This window comes from Microplitis mediator, chromosome 3, assembly GCF_029852145.1.
Source record: "Microplitis mediator isolate UGA2020A chromosome 3, iyMicMedi2.1, whole genome shotgun sequence".
In the NCBI taxonomy this organism is placed as follows: domain Eukaryota; kingdom Metazoa; phylum Arthropoda; class Insecta; order Hymenoptera; family Braconidae; genus Microplitis; species Microplitis mediator.
Window position 1 is genome coordinate 25,833,424 of NC_079971.1, and position 24,597 is coordinate 25,858,020.

Here is a 24,597-nt window from a genome sequence, read left to right on the forward strand (position 1 = left end):
ATATATCGTGTATTGAAATATTTATAGATAAATCTTGATAATGTCAATTTAAATGTGAAATCATAAAAAATTTATTTAAAATGGTAATTATCGATTGAAATATTCAGTGGCGAGAAATTAACTCTTTTACCTGACCCAAATATTTAATTAGCATTTAAATTTTTTATTAGATCGAATTAATTTGTAGGGTGATCTAATTTAACAAACTGACAAATTAAAACGTAATAAAAAAGTTTTGATAAATTATGGATTGATGTTTAAAAATATAAAAATGCTTTATATATTTATTAATATTTAATAATCTATATTTGATGTATTAAATTTTTTGTGTTTATAATATGTGTGTTGAATTTTATCGTGTGAAGCAAAGAAAAATAAATTTAAACTGGTGATTCTTGAGCAGGCAACATAAAATCGTCTATGAGAAAAACACTCGAAATAAATCGATTCCAGCTGTTTTAAAGTTTGCCCCTGTGATTTATTGATAAAAACATGTTTTTATTTATACGATAAACATATATATGTTTCGAAAAAGTTTTATTACAAAGCTAGTGGGATAAATTTTCAACAACTAATAGATAATTAACATGAAATTAAAATAAATATATAAAGTTTTAAAATGTCATTAGATGTGTTATAAAATGAGGTAACAAATTTATTTTAGTTAAATATTTATCATGTAAACAAAATAACAAAATTTATGTGTTATATATTCAAATATTTTGAAGATGCATACTTTAACGTTACGGACGTTCGGCATCTCGAGAATTTACAAATTCAGTTGACTCTTGATTATTCAAGGGCCAAAGCCATTCCGTTCTCTTTGCCAGTGCGTTTACCCGACGACGAGAATTTCACGGGGACGGCCAAATTTATATTCAAATAGGTGACTAAATTAACTAGTCTCTGAGACCTACTACTCTCAAAAATATTCTTCTCATTTCCACTTGTTTTATTCCTGTTTAAAAAAAACTCATGATAAAACAAACAGTTATCGTTCTACTTAAATTATTTAACTTTTAAAATATATATCAGTTTGAAAAAATTAATATCTCGGGTTGGGCGATTTGCCAAAAATGATTTTTTTCATTTACCGAAAATGGGTTATCCTTGAAAAAATGATTTTCATAAATTTTTCAACAAATATGAGGATTTATGTGTAAACTGTAGTAAAAAATATAATTTTATAAGATGTATATATCTATTAAAGATGATACGAGCGGATTTTTATTATAACATCAAAGAAATTTAATTTAAATTCAAATCGACATTTGTATAGCTTTACTTGTTGGCGTATCCAAATTTTTATATGAAAAAATATCATAGCAACTGTGGTAAGAAATATATATGACTCATGGGACGTTTTGAGAGAAAGAAAATGTAACGGAGGTAGTTCTAAATAAAAAACAAATTTTCAATATGTATATATATATTTTGCATTGGCTGTTTCTCAGTTCACCCATACCGGAATAGCGAGAGCAAGTTTCCGTTTTCCCTTTGGAATCGACGTGTCTCTGGTAGTTTTCTCGACATATACGAAAACGTCTCATTGGAGCATTGACTTCTCGCTACTCGATGTGCACGTATCGACTACTCGGATTCCCTACACGCTTTTTCGTATTCAACTCCTATCGTGCAAGTCGTGGAACCCAAGCTTCTAGCTCTTTGCCTGCAGGATCCGGAAGTAACGTGACGGACCCTGCATCCTGACGTTTTCAATCAATTTTACTTTTTTATTTTTTTACTCTCATCCATTCCATATTCTATTTTATTCTTAAACAATTTTCGTGTTTACAAAAAAAATAAAAATAATAATAAAAGAGACAAGAGTAAAATTTAATTCCACTCGCGGTGTAAAATAATTAACCAGTATAGATTAATCGATTTCAGTAGTTGCTAAAGGTCATTAGGCTGGTCCCTAATTACCGAGCAAACCATCCCACGGAAATTATCTTCGCACTTTGTCGCTCTGTATACTCTGTATACTCTACTGCCTCGGGGAGATCCTCACACCCAACTACAGGTGCGAACGTTTCCAATTGTTTTCCGATACAGAGACTTTGTCCTCCTTCTGCTTCTTCTTCTCCTCCTTCTCATTCTCTATCTCCACCGAGCTTTCCTGGCTTACTCTACACTCAATACCAATGGCTACAATGGCTACAATTGCACGATCAAGATTCAAGATAAATTTAAACAATCCACGTATTGATCTTATAAATAGTTTTATTGCCACTATCTATTTCAACAATTTATAATAAAAATATTATCACTTATCACTCAATTATATTAATAAAATAAAACTTTTTTTTTTTTTTTTTTTTTTTTATTTATAAAAGTGAGTTTAAATCTGGCACTCGAGGGTGTGCAACTAACCGACAATGCCGACAACCAAAAGGGATAGAGGGTTACTATTTAGGGGTTTACGAGTGGTAGAGGGTCGTAGAGTAGGTGAGTATAGTTTAGTTGAACCCTCAGGCCTCAGCCCTCAGTCCTCTTTCTCAGACTCACTCAGTCCGCATGTCCGTAACTGGCTGTAACCACTGTGTCACCTTTATCACCTCTATCACCTTTATCACCTGCTCGAAATTGCAACCATTTGGATGCTAAGCCCTCAGTCTCGTTCACCTATTTGTAGAATAATCTTACCACCTGAATAAATGTTAAAAGGGAGAAAAGGGAGAAAAGAGAGTGAGGACAATGCAATAATAGAAAGAGAATGAGAATCTGGTGAATCCGGTTCCAAGTACCGGCTGCATGCATGCATGCATACAGGAAACACCGCAGACGGATTATCCGACAGTTTAAAAGGAAATTCACACTCTCATCACATATATAGTATATATACACATAATACTTTGATAGTATTTTATACTTTTTTATTGTGTACGAATCATCCAACAGTGGACTATCTCTTACGTCCCGTAAAGATCGGATTCCAATCAGATACGGATTTCCACGACATCGGATACTCAATAAAGCTCACCCTTTGATCACACTTATACTCTTTATTATTGCCTCTTTTTTATTATTTTTTCTTTTTTATTTTTTTGTCTCATTTGCTGGATCAAAGTAATACCTAGAGGCTTTTCTATCTCTATTATTTAGCTCGTTGAAAAATTACAAATACAGTAATTGAACCCATTGAATTGAGAGACATAAAAAAAAAAAAAAAAGATTAATGGATAAAAAATATCTGAGTTGAGTTGAGATGAACTGAGCTGAGATGAGCTGAGTATGTGAGTGTGTAAAGAAAATTTATTTTATAAATATACCATAACGCCGGAGAAAAGTGATAAGTTTTGAGTTTACGGATGTTGGCGCCATTTGCTGTGAGATACGAGTCGCGATAGTTCGATACGCAATGTATAGACATCCGGTACCGAAGCTGATGAACGGTCTAGGTCTTTTATTTAAAACCAAAACTCAGACATTTTTATCTTTTACTAAAAATATTTAAAAGATGAATTTTTCTGAATAATGCAGCTTATCAGTTATCATTTTAGTCCTCTTTGTGGTATATGGCCATGGAGTAGACGACCACAGAGAATTATTCAAAGAATTTCTTGGCGAGTGATGACCGGTACGACCGGTACATAATTTTATGCCGCCATGTTGTATGTCATGCTCGAGAGTCCCCTTGCGTGTTTCATAGAAATTAATGTCGTTCGTTTCAATTTGCCCGTACTCGAGCTCACTACAACCACTTTAGACTCTATAATATTTTTACCCAAATTCCGCTCTCATTTTTATCATTTTTAGTTATTCAATTTTTTCTTTTTTTCTTTTTTCTCATCCTATGAATTTATCTTTTTTTGTTGACAATTTTTTTATTGAAACTTTATTCCATCCCTCAGCCATTCGTTTATTTTAATTTTCGCATTTCCGGTCGAACCAACAGTTTTTAACGGTTCCCGCTCGACTGGCAATGGCGGTTGGTTTTCCCGCGTGGCCGGCGTATATTGCCAGCGATACATTTTAAAAGTCTCTGACTGTACACTGTGTTCCTCTCCCTCTTTTGAATATACTGAATATACCGAATATACCAACTAAACTAAACCACCCATCCTCACTTAAATTCAAACGTGGACTGGCGCCTGGTCGTCGACGGCCACAACCACTCGGCAAACCGGCATGCCACGTTCATTCGATCCTCTTCTATCCTCCACAAATTTTTTTATACGCTCAGTCTATTTTTATTATTTTTTTACCCGGAAATTCTTCTATGAGTAAATTTTTATTTATATTTTTTTCATTTTTTTCCTTACACTACTTTTTCAGACACTATATACAGTAATATAGTAAAAATTTTCCGACCGAAGCGGTCTCAACCTCTTTTACTTGATATAAAAAAAAATTTTTTTTATTATTTTTTCTTTCACGTATCGCGCACCAGCACTGTAACCTCCCACACCCATTTTACCCCGTTAAACCGCAGTCCTTTGCAATGCAACAGTGAATCAGACCGCATTCAAAAACGTTGCCTGGAATTTTTTCATATTTTTCCGCCACGTACCCGAGTTGAGAATCAAACATTCTCATCTTGAATTATTTTTTTATCGCAATATATAAAATTGATAAAATATAAATATCACGTGTCTCTTTTATTCACATGTATACATTTACTTTTTTTAACAAATTTTTTATCCTGATCTGAAAAGGCTTTAAGAGACGCGGTAATTTTTTTTTTTAATTTCACCCTTCGTACACTTGATTCCATCTCGTTGAGTTTACACAAAACGCAACCATAGTCTTTCAATTCGCTAAGCTTAAAAGCAAAAAAACCTAATGAGGGAGCGCATTCGTGCATTATATCTACGGTTCAATATAAATCTTTTTTTATACTCGGATTTTAAATTTATAATTTACTCAACAATCTTGTTAATTATATCCATTAACAAACAAAAATTTACATTGTTTTTTACATTTTTACATTAGTTATTATTTATTATTAACACAAAGTGTTACTCCAACGCGGATACAAGCTCAGAGGCTTATCAGCTTTTATAAAGCAGTTGATTATGAAATAATCAAATATTTAAATTAATTAAAAGAAATAATAACAATATCAGCATTGTCTATTAAGGTGTAAAATGCAGTCAAGTGAATAAGCCACACGGGATATCTATAGCGGGATAACTAGTACCAGGATAACTGGAAGTTGCACAATTTTTTCTATTACGGCACATTTACTCGGAAAAATAATGCCCATGCACATTTCATCCGGTGTTATCTACTCTCGGGGCTAACGTTTTTCCATCTCTGTCTATTTGTTTTCCTCCGACTCCTCTTCTGGTCTCTACTCGAATGAACGGGATACCAAGTGGAATACAGGACGGTACAGCAGCTAGGGAACGATCCCTCGAATCCCTCGAATCCCTCGAATCCCGGAACTCGGACACTGCAGACTTTTTCACGGGAGTAGTCACCATTTCAACGAATCTTCTTTTTTCCATTGGTATCCAAACCCGTCAGTACCGACGTCACTATCTGCTGTATCAGAATGAAGCTACAAAACTCTCCGGCACATGTGAAAATATCAGACATCCACTTTATCTCACATTCTTTCAACATAACACATGAGTTTCAGGAAATTTATCCGATAAAAATATAGACCCCAATATTATACACAATTTTTGAATTCTTTTTATCAACTACGAGGTATTAAACATAACTTCCGGTTAACTAAAAAATTCCTACATTATTTCATGATTAACAATTTTTATTGAAATTAAATAATATACAATTACCAACGATTATTTGAAATATTTTTAGAATACACATCTCTTATACGTATAGATGTAAATTTATATGTGTTTTTTTTTTATTATAACTGTACGTTCGAGGTATGCACTTTTAGATTTTCCAAACATTTGTTGTAGCGAAAAAAAAAAAAAAATAGTTGATGTGTAAAAAAATATTATTGAATCATTCCCAAAGTGAATATCGTTATAGCGATAGCATTTTAAAGCGGATATCGAATTTTCATCGTAAAATATCCCTTACCCCGCGGACTTGGTATAGATATATGCTAAAATACAAGTTGGTAGTAGTAGTAGGAGGGTCGTAGGGCAAATCTAATGTGCTCTCGGGGCCGAGTAAGATAAGGAACCCTATATATATATATATGTATATATAAGAGATAGGTATAGGGAAAGCAAGAGGATGTTGGTGACTCTGGTGGTTGGATAGTTGCCGCGACGTAACGTTGGTAACTCTTGGTATTATTGGCCAGTGCCAACTGCCCAGATAAATGTGGTTTGAACCCACTTCCGTACCTTTTCACTCCAGCATACTCATTTTCACGTGTGTGACAATGTTTAACTCCTCTACAACTATTGTTACCAAAACTATAACTATAACTATAACTGTACACTATAGTATACTCAGTTTACTTAGTTTTGTACATAGTTGGTCATTTGTGCACTTATTACCCAATTGTGTATTTAGCATTGAAATTTAGTTTAGCTTCTCGCGGTTTTATAAATTATTACTCTGGCATTTATGTTGTTTACCTTTTTACACTCGTTTAAATTTTAATCTACCAGTATTTTCTTTCTTTTTTTAGTTTTTTTTTGACTCGACACATACACAGACTCAAAGCTCTGTGTTAAGAGAATGGATAGAATGGATAAAATTAAAGAGAACATAGTTTGAGGACATAGTTGTGTTGAAGGAAAAAGTGCTAAATGTGCAAGTACATTTAACCGGAGACAACGTCAGCATCAGTTGATTTTTACGAATAAAAAAAAAAAATGACTAAAAAAGTAAATACTAAATTTATTTCAAATAATATATATATAAAAAAAAATAGTAAATAAAATTGAATTTACTGTAAATTATTGATTGTTAAATTTAATATTTGACTTTTGATATATATTATATTTTATCATCATGAGATTTACGAGTTTAAGTTGATAAAAAGCAAAAGCCATGAAAAAAGCCAGCAGACCGTACAGGCAACGCAAATTGAAACAAATGGAAACTTATATGCATCGTAGGGTTCGCTGAGTTTTACTGCCAACTCATTTCGTCTTGCGTTCTCGTTCTCGTTCCTGTTCCCGTTCCCGTTCCTGCTCCTGTTCCCGTTCCCGTTGTGCTACCACACAAACAGTTTTATCGCCGTTACCGTCATGACGTCCGACTGTTATTGTCACCGTAGCTCTTTAACTTTCCTCCCATCTCCCATCTCCCATGGCTTTACTCTCGCTCGTATCCTTTATTTGGTGTTTTTTACTTTCTTTCTTTTTTTTTTTTTTTTATTTTTACTTCTGATGATGTCTAGCTTGCTCGACTTGATCATCAGCTGACCTAAACTTTTTCATCGTAACACAAGTTTGCCAAAAAGTTTTATTAAACAATACCCGTAGTTTGTCTGTTCGTCTCTTATATTGCCAAAAGAGGACCATAAAACCAGAGAAACTCGGCTGATAGAAACTCGGTCTGGTTAACGTCGATATCAACTTTATATTCATATGATGATAAATTCGACTCTATTAAATTTTATATAAATTTATAAATTATCAGACAGTTAATTTCTTATTTTAACATACATTATCCATATATAATTAAAATCACATCATTCAGATGGTTATCAAAAATTCAGTTTTTTTAAAATAAAAGTTTGACGTTAGATAATATAATAAAATTATATTGCTTTATTATAAAGTAGATAAGTACATTAATAATTTTAATAAAATTATATATTCCATTATGATTAACTTAATTATTAAATTCATATCTGTACATCTGTCATGTCAAATTTAATTTTAAAATATCAACTGCTCTTTTTTCTTACGTCGGCATTTTTATACTTATGGTACGTCGATGGTGTTACCACTCGGTCCAAAGCACAAAAATTAAAAATAACAAATTTGTCGGCTCGGATTATAATAAACCGACGATTTGAGTTGTAATGTTACATAGCATTCTCTTTTACTTAAATTTTTAGCTAATAGAAAAAAAATCTGGTCGATTAATTTGGTGTTGCGAAAGATATCGTGAATATGCTTACATAGTTGTTAAGTTGTTTATCGAGTTTAAACTGAGATTTAATGTCAGTTAGTAAGTAAAAAATAGAGTTATAGAGAATGGGGGTATGGAATAATTCTGCGTGAGTAATTTAAACAAGTATTTGTTATATAGCACAATCGACAATCCCACTGCGTTAGTTATAAAGTAAGAGTTTCAAGAGTAAGAGTAAGCCGGTAAGTTTGTCAAAGTAATTCGAGCTTTCATTACACTCGATTCTAGTCACGTCCTCTCGACGCTCTTGTCCTTACTCCTTATTATCCCATATCCTTGGTGTCTCAGCCAACCACACCTTCACTCTATCCCTCTATGTCTCAATTCCCTCTGGTTCCTCTGATCCCTCTGGCTCCTCTGGCCGACCAACTGGATCATTCTCCAGCAATTGGACAAAGGAACAGCGACCAAGCTTTCTAATACATAGGTATCTAGTGAATGACACCCTCAGGTAATAATAATTATTCCATTAACCATTGTTACGTTAATCTTTCATTTCCAAAAACCTTTTCTCTAATTACATCATTAACTACTTTAAGTGTTGATATAACATTAAAAAAAAAATAAAATAAAGTATTAAATGCAGAAAGCTTTGAAAATTACTCACGTGCGTGCTTCGATGCAGTCGTTGTTGAATTCACGTAATAGTACTTATAAAATTCAACCAGGTATGTAAGCTACAAGGGATTAATTCTGCGGAAAACTTTCCGAGCTTGTGTTGGATTCTGACTGAGATTTTAGAGTACAACCCATTTTATTATTACCCCGTTGAAACAATGCCTGAGGTTATGATTCGTAAAATAAGTATTTCTATATAAGCTAAATTTTAGATAAAATATTTTACTAGACATTTTCGTGTAATTACACCCATAGAAATACCATCATTTTAATGGATATAATTTGTACAAATGATAACGATGATGACAACAATAACAACAATAATAATAATAATAATAATAATAAATGAGAATGTGCAGGCTGTCATTTGAAGTAAATTGTTATTCACCACATTTGGAGCCCTCAATCAAATTGATTGACGTACTCTCATCCCCATTTCGAAAGGGTATGTTGTGTATATATATATATAAAGGTGTTGATTCACCCTTTTAGTTCGATTCATCGACGCACGTACACGAGCCATTAAAGACAAGGTTTAAGTGTGCTTGACACCCTTGTAAATGCTCATGGGATATTTATAATGTCAAAGGATTTAGCTCTAGTTCAATGATATCACAGATAAAAAAAAAAAATTTATAAATCAAAACGTTTGAGATACTTTGTCGAGGACAAATAAACTTATTATTATTCATTTGAATGTCCGAGACAACAGAGGACAGAGCGAATAAGACAAGACGTAGTTTTGTCGTGAAAGAAAAACAAGAAAAAGTGCAACGGTACTCTGGAGCCGTAGAGCCGGATATGCCTCAGAGTTTTAGTGATAAAAAATTCAAAGCCTCGCCAAGACACCGTCTGGTGCCTCCATCCCTTGTCCTTTCCCCCTATCCAACACTATACTTAATATACTTATATATTTTAGATACACGAAACAAACAAATGGATTATTCTTTGTGAATTCTCACGGTGAGGGGGTCAGTTTAATGGAATTGCACGAATCTCAACTCACATGCTTGCCAGAACTTATAAACTCTCATGCCCTGATCCAACTTTATTTGTTTAATCAAACGATTTTTCATTTCGAGGTTTGCAAACCAAACTTTTTATTATTATTATTTTTTGTTGTTTGTGATAAAAAATATATGCAGATAGGGCTTTTTTTATAGACAATATATATATATAAACTTACCGTTAAGGAGAATAACAAGTCCAAGCAAACAAAGAAGCAGCCTCTGTAAGCGCATCCTCGTCCTTAATAGAGAAATAGAAATTTTAATATTTTCCATCCTCATCCTTGGACGATCGGTGGATCTTGAAAGGATTTCATGGATGACGTGTGTTGGCTCTTGATTTGATATCAATAGACCAATTGAACGTCACAAGTAAATAATAATTATCTACTATCGAAGATTAAATTAAGCTCAAAGCTAATTGACAACGATGAATTGTTAATTTCGCACAATTGATTACTGGATAAATCAATTAATAATTAAGCTCAATTAATTATCGGTTAATGGTATTAAACTCAAGATCCAGGCACTAGCAAATCCAGAGCGTTTATCCACTTTTCGGATAAGCCGAGGGATCCAAGTTTCCACTTATTTTACTCGTTTTCTCTTTTCCTCGGTTTTACTCCTGGGAGTATCCACAATCCTTCGGTTCGAGATACCCTTTTTTTCTCTCTCTCTCTCTCTCTCTCTTTCTATCCTGACTTTACCTATATATCCGTGATTTTCAGACTCATATGACTCTTATACTTTACACTGTACCTATTCCTTGAAGAAAAAAATTTATCCAAGTTAAATTTTTTTTTATTCTCTAATTAAAATATTAATCGCTGTATATTTACTATTTAATTCACTCATCACAAATTATTATTATTTTTTTTTTTTTTAAATGATCAGAGTTCCAGGATCAATATAAAAAATATGAAAAATTAAAATTAAGTATAAAAAATATATTTCGAAAATTTATAAATAAGTTCGTCACTAGTCTAACACTAAAAAAATCACTTGTTAGCCTAATTCATGATAGTTGTCCATGATTAAAAAAATATAAATATGAATAATTATATAATTAATAAAAACGCGAGTTTAATCTCTGGCAGCACTTGGAAGTAACCGACGTATATCTTACTACTGTGAGCTTGCGGGTTGCACTGAACGGGCAGAGAATCGCGCGCGAACACGTTTTTCCTCCCCCCAAAAGGAAAATAGTTTGAGAGCCTGCGCAAAGGACAAGAGTAATTGCGTGCACATATATATATATAAAGTTGAGTAGAGTAGAGTAGAATAGAATAGAATAGAATGGAGTAAAGTAGAGTGGAGAGTGGAGTCTAGAGTAGGGTAGAGAGTAGAGAGTAGAGGTTGAAGGTGAGAGAAGGAAAAATGGAGAACGAGAGAAAGATAGAGAGAGAGAGAGAGAGAAAGAGAGAGAGTTAACAGAGTGTAGATCCTGTGAGCTTGCGGGAAAAGTTATGACCTCAAAGGGGAGTCGTTAGAGAGTGGTCGCGAAATTAGTATAACGCCTTACTAACACTAAGATTCTCAAGGCTAATATTACAAGCAACAAGGGCAGCAAGGCTCTTGAGTGCGCAGTTAACTGACCAAATGTCTACTTCTTGGAATAAACTTATGCTGGGCCCGGTAAATAACGACAAACTCTTGTGCAATCTTTAAGATTTATTTTACCTCAAAATATTGTTTTACTTTAATTAAATTACATAATTACAAAATTTAATTATAAATGTAATAAACCATAACAACGACAAGTACTTTTCAGTATAATAGAATCAATTTGTACAACAAAAAAACAAGTGGAAATTAAAGATTTCAATTTTCATTCAAAATTTCCTCCATTTCACGAAAATTTTATCAAGATAACAACAATATACATTATTATTATTACTACTGTATCAAATTTCAGCTAAAATTTTTTTCCATACCATAGATGATGAAAAATTTATTGCTGTCATGCAAACATAATTTATTATGTCAATTATAAAAAAACAGCCGCATAATTATTTAATAGAAAAAAAAAAATGAAAATACGCTTGATGGTCTTTGTTTAATATTTTTTTTTTTTTTAATACTCGGGATTTTGAGGGAAAGCGGATTATCCTCGAAGCAAACAGGGAACACAGATAATTTGTCGTTGACTGGATTCAACCCGTGCAAAGGGTGTATGCATATACTCAAGCCTGTTTATTTGCACATATGGAGATTTTGGTAAACGCATTTTGAACACCAGCGAGAATGAGACCGAGAGAGGAATAATATAAATTCACATATATCTACAGATCCTATTATTTATACTAGTTACCTGTATATATCGATACTCTATATATCCAATATCTAGTAGTTGCTACAGATTTTGGTACAGTCTATTTTAGCAGAATGGATATGGACAAGAGAAGAGAAGAGAGCAGAAAAGAAAATTATATGAATATATTTAAATAGGAAGCTCGCAGGTCATCGACGGATAAAGTAATTACATGAGGCCTAGCCAGAGTTCCTGGTATATATATATAATATATATTGCTAGTGGTTGGTAGTGGTATTGGATTGGGTGTAGACCACACCAGCAACATTGCCCACAAATAGACCTGGTAGGTACTTGTAGCGGCTTATCCAGCCACAGTGTATACTCGCCCGTGGACGATTATTGTGACGATTGCATTTCGCATTATCCCACTTGGTCGATGACTACTCCCCTCTTTCCATATATGGCTTTCCAGCTCTCATTGGATTCCCGCTCGGGGATATGTTTCGTGTATAAAACATCTGCTTTAATCGAAATTGCAAATGTCCACGAGCCAACACCACGATAAACGAATTAGTTTTAAAGTGAATTATGTCCGACCTCCTCTTTTAAATATACAAATATTAGTTTAAAAAATTAAATCCTCAACTATTTTATTTAATAACTTTTTTTTATTTTTTTTACCAAGTAAACAATTTATTTGAATCCTTGGTTAAAATAAATTTAAAAAAATTGTTGGTTTGATTTACAAAAAATGATAAAATTTTATGGATGTTTTTTTAAAAAAAAGTTATACGAGATTGCGGTCTAGGTCGGCATATGAACAGATATCGAGCAGTGGTATAGTACGGTTATATTTTATATATTTATTCATCGCTCAAGTACCAGTTGAGTATATGAGAGCCCATATAAAGTCCAGCAGCAGCAGTAGCAGGATCCAATGGGCTGGTATGCAGAGTTGACTTGCACATGGAGATTAGGCAAGTCGACTCTTTATTACCATTCAACCGTGAATGCTGTGGTTTATTCACGGATTTCCAAGTTTTGAGTTCTCTCAGTCTCGCTACACTGAATTGAACTTGTCAATTGAACCGTTTCCAGTCCTCTATTTCTGCTGATACTCTCTATAATACACACATACATCTAGAGATTTATCCTCCTAGTCAAGTATTAATGTTATATATATATGTATAAAAGTTGATGTTGGCTTGACTATTGGGTAAGGTTAAAGTGTGATAGGTATGTATACATATATACTGTCCGAGTAGAACAAACTTTTCACTTAGTCACTTGTAGTTCTCAGCAAAGGGTAGACTCGTATGCTGTTCACTTGATCGCCCGTCAAGACAAAACTCTCAAGATGGAGCTCGAAAACTTTTATTCTTCAGTACTTTTATCCCACGCAATTAAATTTATACATGTTGGGGTCACTTTGTTGATCCAACAATTATTTATCTAAATATATAGTTATGTTGACGCGTTATATTTTTTTTAATGGTTATATCATTTGGTTGCCGGACGTTTCATATCCTTTATCCATATGCATATTATTCTATCCAACGCTCGACAATTCCCCTCGCTTCTCCGCATTTAACCTCAAGCCTCATCCCCCAACGAGACACAAATTCAATTCCACGAGCGTGCGATTCCCTGTCCGCGGGGCTTGAAAACTAATGTATTCGCGGACGTCGATATGCGTTCCTCGATGTGTGTTTCTCGTCCAAATCTACTGCAGTGTGTTAACTTGCCAACCACATAAATATCTTCATACACTATTATTATTATTCTTTTTTTTTTATGGAAATGCATAAAAATCTATTGATAAAATGCTAGATATAAATTTAAATAATTAAACCTAGCTGACAGATATTCATCTCTTGCATCCTAAAATAACCGACAACAAAAAATCAATTTTAGTTTTTCCCAAGTTGTTAATTTATATAATTCTAAATATAACCGTTTAATCGATTTAATTTTTTTAAAAATACTTTGAATTTGTTTACTCTTTTGATTTTTAAAATATTTATATGTTATATAATGAGTATGAGTGCTAGGGAAGTAAAATACATATAACGATGTATGATTTACCTCAGGTCGAAAATAATCTCAATAGTTTATTCTATTTGAGAATCGACGTAGTTCGCGCGATTTTTCATCCAATGAATTCGTCTAGATCCTGGCGGCGATCCAAATGTTCTGCCGAGAAAGTTTGTTTCCTATCCGGCACGGGAACGACAGGAGACAGTGGCAATTCGCTTTGGCCTCATGCTCACAATGTGAGCTTGGAAAATCAACCACCAAGTCGCCAGTGACCTGAATATGTCTAATGTGGCTAAACATTTACTCATTTATATATTTATATATATATAATTATTATCTGGTTAAGTTAAAACTTAATAATTAAATAATTATACCCCTGTTTTGTATGAATGGACCGAGTGTTAGCTTGGTTGATGGTTAAAGGGTAAAGGGTTTGGTAGCAGACAGTAGAAGAGAAAATTCAGTTCAAGAGAAAATTGAATTTTAGATATTAAATAATTAATGGAGATTTTCGAGTGAAACGGACGTTATATGTTAACACATTAGCCACTAGAACTATGAGAACCAGTGGTAGGTATCTCCTTGTACTATTTCTCTTCTCTGTATATGTTATATAGTATATAGTATATAATATATAAGGTATAACGTCTCAGTAGTATAGAGAGTATAGAGAGTATAGAGAGGATAGAGAGGAGGATCGTCTACCGGTTAGGTTGTTCCGGCCATAACTCAAAATCCCTCAGGTGTGCTAACCGCGCGTATACCGGTGGTCGCGGTGGAATGTTAGCCAACGAGCGTTCCCACCGTTATTAAGCTTTGCCCGAATTCATCCAGGTCACACGTGGTGAAATAGCTACTGGTCATGTGGATATGGGAATTTATTGGACTGCTTGCCAGCTCTATTTCAAATCCAAAACTTTTCCTTAAAAATTTTCTTTAAAATATTTATCTTTATCTCCACATATAAATCTATGAGATTTTAATCTTTATAATTATTGTTTAAAAAGATAAAGTCGTAATCTGTGGATGTTACGATCCGGTAGCGATAAAATGCGAGTGGTCAAACCAGTCATGGGTCAGCCCCTTATGCCAGATACGTGACTAGAAAAATTTACCGACGCTCGACGACATTATTGATTATGAGGTATCGCAACAAGCGACAATGTCAAAGGTATACACGCCAGTACTTGAAATACTTGAATTACTTTAATGGCTCGTTGGTTTGACAATAAAATTTACCATCACACGGGTTTATACCACTGGGTTATAGTCCTTCAGACATGGAGCATTATGTAACCTTGATTTCTGTGATGCTTATCCTACCAATCTCTCTCATCTTATACTTTATTTTACGATTTACATTTCTCAAACTTACCATTTAAAATCAAATAAACCTTTTTCTTTTTTTTTACTCATATATCGGCCCATCGCAATTAAACTTTTAAAAACTGTAACTTGGGTTGAAATTCATAAATTTATAAGTCGATGAGTAAGTTGTAGAAAAAAAAAAGAAAAATAAAAAAAGTTGTAGGTCAAATCCATGAAAAATATTAGAAAGCTTAGAGTTTTAGCTGAAATAAAATTTTTAAAACTACGATTTTTTTTTTTTACAGAGTTATATTTTTAAAGTTTTATTGTCCAATAAAATCCAAATAAATTGACTCGAAAAATTTCTAAAAAAAGAAGAGAACTGCAGCTGAATGAACCAACTTTTAGGAAAAGTCATTAAAATTGTGCTAAAAATTTTTTTTCTTTTAAATCTATATCAAGATAAAATATTATTGAAACTATAATAAATCAATCTAATTAACAAAATATATATTTTTTTAATGAATGTATCAAGTTAAATTAATTATTAAGTTAATCTAGTTGGTGTTGTTGGATGAATCCAAGTGATTATTGGAATCGAGAATGAAAAGAAACTTATGAAATATTGTTGAATGAGAAAAAAAAATAATAAAATATAAAAAGAAAAAGAAGGAGATAAACGGACGTAGCTAAAGGAAGGGAGTAAAGACGAATGAAAAAATTTTGCACCAAAGTTTAAAAGTTTACGTTTTCATCCTTTTCACGAGTTCCCAGCTTTCATTGAGTCCTCGAATCAATTCGAATCGCGCAACCATCATTTCTTTTTCGTATTTTTATTTTTTCCAATAATAAATAAAAATAGAATAAAATAAAAAGACGAAAAAAAGGTTACGGCGATCGCTGTACGTACATTTGATTCGCAATAAAGTAGGATGAAGAAAATTCGTAGTTGAGTTAGTAGTAGACGAGTTGACGCTCGCCCGAAACGTCTTAAAGGGAGTAGAGCGGGAAGCTTGTGTGTCGGGTTAGTCAAGTAAAGTTGAAAAAGAATAAAAAAAAAAAAAAAAAAAAAAAAACATATAATAAAATAGAATGGGGTTACATAGAAAAAGGTAAGAGGGGGAACTGATGCGAATTGAATCATGGGGGCGTTTTAGCGTCGACGTGCGGTGAATTTAAAATTCGCGACAACCTTATACCTGGTTATACTCGTACTCTCATATCCACATGTATATATATATATATATTTGTTATAAAATTTTGTAGCAAAGCCCATACAGTTGTTGGCTTGGCATCTTCCACCTTCGGCAACTTGAGTAAAACCCAGAGCCTAGCTACTGATGGGTTCCTACCTGAACGCCCGAGAAGCCCAAACTCACTACACATTTCGTCTTACAATTTTCTCTCTCACCCTAAACCTCCAAATGCTTTTTTATTCAGTTGCACTGTAACTTGCCAGTAGGCAAGCGGCATCGATTTTTAACCTTGTTCGCCGTCAAGGAAAGACGCCCTTTTAGAATTTACCCGATTGAAAATTTATCTGATGTGCTGCTCCGGTATACACACATACCAGCACACACGTACCATGTTACACGCGCTATTTTTTATCAATACATTTATATCCGACCTTATTTTCAATTCATCTTTTATCCAATATCAATTGGACAGGATTTACACTGAACACTCAGTGTCCTAATATTTTTTATGAAGGATACAAATTCAATAAAATTTTTTACTATTAAAATTAACTCTAGTCATCACTTGAATGGATCTGTACTCAAATCAAATGATATATATACATATCAAATGTCCAGTCAATATTAGTATGGAATTGCAGTAAAATTTAGTGTAGCATTGCTCGAGGCGACTGAGCAGTTTCTGATGTGATTGATACACTCGGACAAACTATTATCTACACTAAATAATAATATTAATCTCAATAAACGCGTAAACTGATGGATATTTTACAATAATATTTATATTTAAAATTAAATTGAGTTATAATTATATAATTTGTTAATTAAATAACTCGCTAACGGTTTTATTCCAGTCGAGTATCCAGATAAATTATACAACACGAAGATTAACAAAGTTTTAGAATGACAACTGTTAAAGTAATGCACAAGATAATTAATAAAAATAAGCGTTAATGTCTGAGTAAGATCAACGAATAATCTCAAATAAAATATAGATATATAAAACAAGTAGAGTTATCTATATAGATATAACAGAGTATATATCTCTTTAGTATGAATTTAATTTGACTTATTAAAGTCAGCAGCTGGTCTGTAGATATATAGATTCGCACGGTTCCCAACTAGTATATATATATATAGGAAAAGAAAGATAAAACGCGAGTAACCTCTCTCTACTCTTAGCTTTTATATCTATATATATATATAATATATATCTAGTGGGCATTTTCTTGGACTGGATTTAACCAAAAGCAGTTAGCTTCGTCAGTCGTAAAAACGCTTTTCCGGATCCCCGGGCAAGAAAGGGCTTTGGTCAGCTCAAGTCCGTTATACTCTACCCTTACGAACTTTGACCGTCAGATGTGCTACTTTAACTAGATTTATATGATTTAAGATGTTAGAAAAATATTTTAAATATTAATATAATAATTATATTTAAAAGATAGATAGATTTAACCAAAAGGTCGAATTCTGTTAAAATAATACTCAGCATATACGCAGTTGAGAAACCCGTGAAAGCTGTGAAGCATTTAATAGCGATTTTACAGTGATGAATTAAAGTTTCTTACTTACCCTCTACGCATTTCTGTATCTCTGTATCTCTATATCTCTACCTCTACTCCTGTTGTATACAAACAGACTCGTCGCTGTTAACGGTATTGTTCTCACGGTTCTTCCGAATACGAATACTAAGAACATCTTCTCCTATCTTCTCCCTTTCTGTATTTAGAATAACCTATACAGAATTACAGAGTGGATGTTACTCAGCAGCTGAGTAGATGTGTGTTTTAAATAATACCATGTTAAGTAGATGAGAAAAGGTAATTCACTAAATTTAAAAGCATTATGAGTAGGCAGTAAGAAAGATAACAATAAGAGTAAAAAGTAAACAGTAAGGTTCAACCTTACTCCCGCTGCCATCAATTTAATCACCCTTAAATTTATTTGTTTCTTTTCTGTGCATATTTTTGGTTATCCGCTTAGACTTACTTACACTTACTTGCTTCTATTAGTTTGCTAGCAGAGTGAATAACTTTTATTTATCTCAAAGCAGTTTTATGTTCGTCCAGTTTGTCAGAGCTTCAGATTATCCTCGGATTGTCTACAACTCTAGACTATAGATTCTGTTCTAATGCTTTCTCACCTTTCATCCGGTGATTATTCTGAAATTTCATCATTTTTATTATTATTATTATTTTTGGACCCTTTGATCTATCGAAATGTATGAAGAATAGGAAAAAATCGATGATGATTATCATAACAAAAAAAAAGCAATATATAAAAAACAAAAATAAAATAAAGTTAAAAGTAAGTTGATCACTTCTTTCACAAGAATGCACGTGCTCGACATGAATTTTCTTTTGTTGTTCCCAAGAGAGAATGAGGTACTGTGAATTATCTCGTCAGGAATTCAATGCTCGTTCGCGACTATTTTAGAAAATTCGATCTACCTTTGTTCGGGTACACTTTTATCCTTACCCGGGACAAAAAGAACAAGTTTTAAAATAAAATCAAGTTAACATAAAAAATAAAAAGAAAAACAAAACAAAAATAAATAAACAAAGTTAAATAATGAACAATATAAGCCCAGATAATAATCCAAAGAAATATATTTTTTTTTTCTTCTTTCATGACAATCTGGAAATTTTTTTTTTTTTTTTTTTTTTTGCAACGAGTATAAAAAATAAGAGTATAAGAAAAAATTGAGGTGAAAATGCCAACGGTTGCATTCCGTGGGTGAAAAGATGAGATAACACCAGAGTTTTGATACTTTTTTTCAAATCTTCGCCATCATTCCTTTTGTTTTTATGGTTAAAAGTATTTCACATACGATCAAGCTCAACAACTTACGTAATCAGAATTTCTTCAACTTAAATTCCTGATATTTTAACGAGAATTATCCAAATTCTTAAATAATATAGATACATTTTTTTTTTGCACAGGCTGTATTTGACTAAAAAAATGAAGGTTATTACAATAATCGTCGGTTTAAAACAATTTATTTTACCAACAATAGATACGGATTTTTATACACTTATTTTAATAATTAACGCGGACGCTTGTTGTATTATTTCATCTATAATTCGTGTTTTTAAAAAAATTTAAATAAAATAAAGACGTGAAAAAAAAATAAATATATATATATATATGAAAAAAATAAAAGTAAGAGGGATCTAGCTGAAAGCAATTACTATAGCCAGCGATCAATTGAGGTCTGGTAGACTATCGAGGGTAAATACTTTGTTTGTTTGGCTGTTAGGACTCTCAACGTTCCGTGCTTCGAAATTGAGATACTCGGAATCGCAGAAAGAAGTACTGGCCTGTACGTAAAAATACAAAATACTTATTGTAATTTAAGTTTTGACTAAAAAAAAAATTTATATTAAGAGAGAACGGAATTTACTGGAGTGTTGGCAGCACTAGCCTTTGGCTGTGACGCCAACGGCCGCCCTCACTTAAATTATTATTATTTATTTATTTATTAATTGGGTTATTTACTTGGAAAAAGGTGTCCGGCATATTTTTGTCCGCGTGTCTCGTTTCACTTGGATAATCGGGAGTCATGGTTGAGGAACTCGTGGAAGGGTTTTTAAACAAGGATGGGACCTTTAATTAAAGATAAATAAATAAATATATAAATAACAAATTTTTATTATTATTTAAAATATTAAAATAAAATTTGATAAAAACAAAACTAATAAGTATAGATAGATTTAATAATCATAATTTTTGTAATAAAATAAAAATAAAATAAAATAAAAAATTAAAGCGATTTAAACAAAAACTGGATAAAATGAATCAGTTATATGAGAGTAAGAATAATTGTTTATATCGACCTCATATTCGTCCCATAATGAACTAACTGGGACTATTTCATTTTCTACCTTTATAAAAATTTCTTCTTGTAAATCATCCAGTAATTTGTTTCCGTAAGAACCATCTTGGTTCTGGTGTACTTTAATATCTTTGCGCATATCTATTGACTCGAGTATTGTTGCCGTTGGCGGAATAGGATTAATCGGATTAACACAAGGGATGTTATTGATGTTATTGATGGTATGATCAATAGGACGATAGCCATTGACAGGCCTCAAGTACTGATCATAACCCCCAAATATCTTGATATCGTGTAACTGCGTAGCAGCCTCAAACTCTTGATACTTTGATCCAAGCAGTTTCATTTCCGTAAAACTTGGCAAAGCAACTTTTGTTGGTTGATTAATTCGTCCGTTAAATAATTTCATATCTTGGGCCATTGACAAAAAACTCGTATCACTTAAATCAAACTTATCGTCATAAGTGTCTATTGAATTATCCATACATGTACCATCGACATTTAGAGCACCATAGTCATCTGTAATTCCACGAGCACTTTTCAAATACGACAGAGTTTCAAACATTGACATTGAATCATTTTTAGTTGCCAATAGGGGCAACATGGGCTGTGAATTTATTGGAATTGACATGTCACTGTGCTCTAATATATTTGATAAGTCTTGATGGGAAGCCATCACTGAAATTTACGAAAAAAATAAATAAATAAATAAATAGTTATAAAAATAAATAAATAAATAAACTTACGATCGTCGTCGGTTGTTATCATTGAAATTCCCGAGTCAAATCCCATCGATTTGTTACCAAGAATAAAATCATTAAATTTATTACCCGAAAAATAAGCCATGTCGGTAACAAAACGTTCATCAAAACTCTTTGATTCAAGTATTCTAATGTCCTTGTCATCATGTATCTCAATATCATCAGTTAAAATATGTTTTTGTGTGGTACCAGCATCCAAAACCATTATCTGATTATCGTTATGATCATCAACAATCATCTGATCATCATCGGTAATGTTATTTCGTGCATTAAATATGTTAATAGCTTCAGCCTCAGCACCATCAAGTATCGTTACGTCGTGCGAATTCTGTTCCATTAGATCGCGTGCCTCGGTGTTGCTCATAACTTCATAACGACCGTCCTCGGTCGCCCGGACAAATTGAATACCACCTTGGGCTGCAAGTTCAAGTAATTCATTGCAATCATTTATTGAGCTACTGCGACTTGGTTCACTGTATTGCTCATATTCTCCAACTGAATTTTTATTTAATTGTGAATCCAATCGCGCTAATAAATTATCCGTTGAACATATTTCATCTGCATCCAATTAATTTCATTTTAAATAAAACTCGATAACAAAAATGAAAAAAAAATTTTTAAAATTAACTTTACCTGGATCTTGATCACAATCTGAAGGCGGTTCTACTTTAAATGTCGAGTTTCCTTGATCATCAATAACTTGTGTCACTGTTGCGACCACTGGGACTTTAACTTGCACAGATTTATTATCGAGTTCTAAATTCAATGATGGACTTATTTTACCACTTACTCGTAAATCTTCAGCACTTGCTGGTATTAGCATCTATATAAATTTATTATATTTATAATAAATAAATTTAAAAAAAAAGTTTAGTTTTAATTGAAAGTTGTTATTTACATGATGATTAAGTCCAGCTTGAGTAACTTTAACAAGAACGGGAATTCCTTCAGACGGTTTGTACAAAGCAAAAGGTATTTGTCCTTGTACAATAGTACTATCCATAGCTTTAGTATCTATTTTATCAACCAAAATATTATCTATTCCCGTCGCGTCTCCAGTAATATTTTTAACCTTTTTATTAACTCTATCATCACTATCAACCAAACTGTAACTGTCATTATCATTGCTATTGCTATTGCTATTGCTATTATTATTGTCATTATCATTAGCATTAGCATTTGGCAATTCAACGATCCGTATATTTTTTTTCGATTGATTGACACGTGATTGGGAAGATGATGAATTTCGATACTTAATTCCGTGATTAGCTTCTTCATGTGAACGCAAAGCGAATCGTCTTGGGAATTCTTTCCCACAAATACCACATGAGTATTGCATTTTTTCTACATGAGCATGTGACTTAACTTTATGACAAACGAGATTGGACATTTGGTTGAAGCCTTTGTTGCAGAGATCACATTTATAGGGGCGTTCATTTGTGTGTGTAAATATGTGATTTCTCAAATTACCTGATATTTAAAAAATAATAATAATAATATAAATTGAATGAGTAAGAAGCTTTTTTTTTTTATGTTTTTTTTATCGACACTTTAGATGAAGACTTTTAAATAAAGACCTTTTTGATGAAATCCCTTGCCGCAAACATTACACTTGTGAGGCTTATTCTCAGAATGAGTTTTTCTGTGGGATATTAATGTTGAAACTCTGAAAAAAAGTTTTATATTTTACAATTCCCAGTACAATATTTTTTTATTGATTTTTTTTTTATAAAAATAAAAACAAACCTGTTGAAAGTTTTTTTACAAAATTCACACACATAAGGTCTTGCGTCACTGTGAATAGCTTTGTGTTGACTCAGAGTTGAAAGTTGACGAAATGCTTTACCGCAAGCTTCGCACTTGAAGTTACGTTCGTCTGTGTGTGTCGGCAAGTGTCTCATCAATGTATACTGGTGTCGAAATTCCTTAGTACCTATATAAAATATATAATAAAATATAACTATCAATAAATATGAAGGAAGAAAAATAAATTACTTACAGATACCGCACTCCCATATTTTTAAAGTCTTTCCGTCACGTTTAAGATATTTTACAAAATGAAGTCGTGATCGTGGATCATCCTTATCAATCAGACGTGTAGAAGTTGAATCATTTGATGAAATTTCCGACAAGGGGACAGACTCATTATTCTCTTCAGATAATATCTGAATCATAAATATTTAACCGTAAATTATTATTATTAATATAAATTTAAAAAATAATTACTTTGTTTCTCGCTAATTGCGGGTCTATTTTCTTCCCAAAAATTTTAATGACATTGGTATCAATTCCATCCGTTGAATCAAATTCCTTAAAAAAAATATTAATTTATCAATTAATTGAAAAATTTATAAAAAAATATAATTTACCTGAACCAATGATTGATCACTTCCACTAGAAACGCCAGACATATCAGAGATATTACTCCTTTCATCTTGCGGACTGTCTCCTTTTACGTAGACTTCATATACACTTTTAATTAACACAATTCATTTTAATTAAATTAAAGAATATATATCTATATTTTTTTCTTATTGAAATTATAATTATAAAATAATTACCTCAAAACTTGATCAGGAATAGGTCGAGATAATTCATCAAATTCACTTTCCCCTTAAATTAAATTAAATCCCTGATTAACGATAATTAAATTATTTGAAAAAAAAAAACTAATTATTAACTGATATATTTAAAATAAATTAATTATAGACAAGTAGTTTTAAAAATTAATTTTTTAAGTTTAATAAATAATGAAATAATTAACTAATAGAAAACCGCCATTATTACTAAAGCCATTGACCTCAGTAATTATAATAATTATTTTTATTTAAATTTATAAATAAAGGATTATTGTAATTAAGGATTTAAGGATTTTATGATAAACTTACAGTCATTGCTATTAAATGAATTATTTTGGGACATTTCTTGTTATAATTATAATCTATTTTATTTTTATTTTCAGATTAAATTATGTTGCGTTAAACTGGATACAGATGACATGTAAATGTACATATATATGCATATATTTATATATTTTTTAAGATGGATCAACGACAGTAGCGACGTTGTATAAAAAAAAATCGGTATAATTCCGGTAAAATACGTAAATCAACTCAGTAATTTATTTAATTAAAATATAAATTATATTAATTAATTTAATTATTGCAAAAGGTGGAAATATAAATAAATTTTATAGGTAAAATTAAATAAATATAATTGTGTAATTTAAATTTATTTGACGTTTATTTGTTTTTTTTTTTTTAATAACATTAGACATTTAAATACATTGTTATTATTATTATTATTATTTTGTATAAACAGTTTTTTAGGTTGTCTGGTTGACTTCCTGGCCGGAGATAGCGTTTATTTCATCCCGGAAATTATGTATAGCAGTCTTAACTCTGTTGTGATACCTAAAGATGTTTACATTTTATTTAATATATATTCCTAATCTTACTTATAAATTTTATAAAAAATATTTACAAGATTTATTTTCCTGCTAAAAAGATAAAAAGAAAAAGTTATTTTCCTCTAAAATAATTAACAGCTAGACCGCATG

General features: G+C 32.0%; 2 protein-coding genes across 3 annotated transcripts in view; both read right to left on the minus strand.

The window, feature by feature from the left end:
- Positions 1 to 10,782, minus strand: part of LOC130665026 (carbonic anhydrase-related protein 10) — a 45,103-nt gene extending 34,321 nt beyond the window's left edge. For both annotated transcript variants that reach the window (XM_057465266.1, XM_057465265.1), the window contains exon 1: positions 9,827 to 10,782. In XM_057465266.1, coding sequence (XP_057321249.1) covers positions 9,827 to 9,929 — 103 coding nt within the window. In that variant the 5' untranslated portion in view covers positions 9,930 to 10,782. The remainder of the gene's footprint in view (positions 1 to 9,826) is intronic.
- Positions 10,783 to 17,312: 6,530 nt separating this feature from the next.
- Positions 17,313 to 24,145, minus strand: LOC130665024 (uncharacterized). The gene is made up of 16 exons (XM_057465261.1): positions 23,927 to 24,145; positions 23,600 to 23,651; positions 23,408 to 23,510; positions 23,265 to 23,348; positions 23,038 to 23,203; positions 22,785 to 22,971; positions 22,616 to 22,704; positions 21,937 to 22,508; positions 21,672 to 21,861; positions 21,024 to 21,596; positions 20,327 to 20,955; positions 19,941 to 20,048; positions 19,293 to 19,762; positions 18,442 to 18,604; positions 18,015 to 18,177; positions 17,313 to 17,815 (listed from the first exon to the last, which is right to left on the minus strand). The coding sequence occupies exons 1-13, from the start codon at positions 23,958 to 23,960 to the stop codon at positions 19,646 to 19,648; spliced, it is 2,904 nt and encodes a 967-aa protein (XP_057321244.1). The 5' UTR covers positions 23,961 to 24,145; the 3' UTR covers positions 17,313 to 17,815; positions 18,015 to 18,177; positions 18,442 to 18,604; positions 19,293 to 19,645.
- Positions 24,146 to 24,597: the final 452 nt, after the last annotated feature.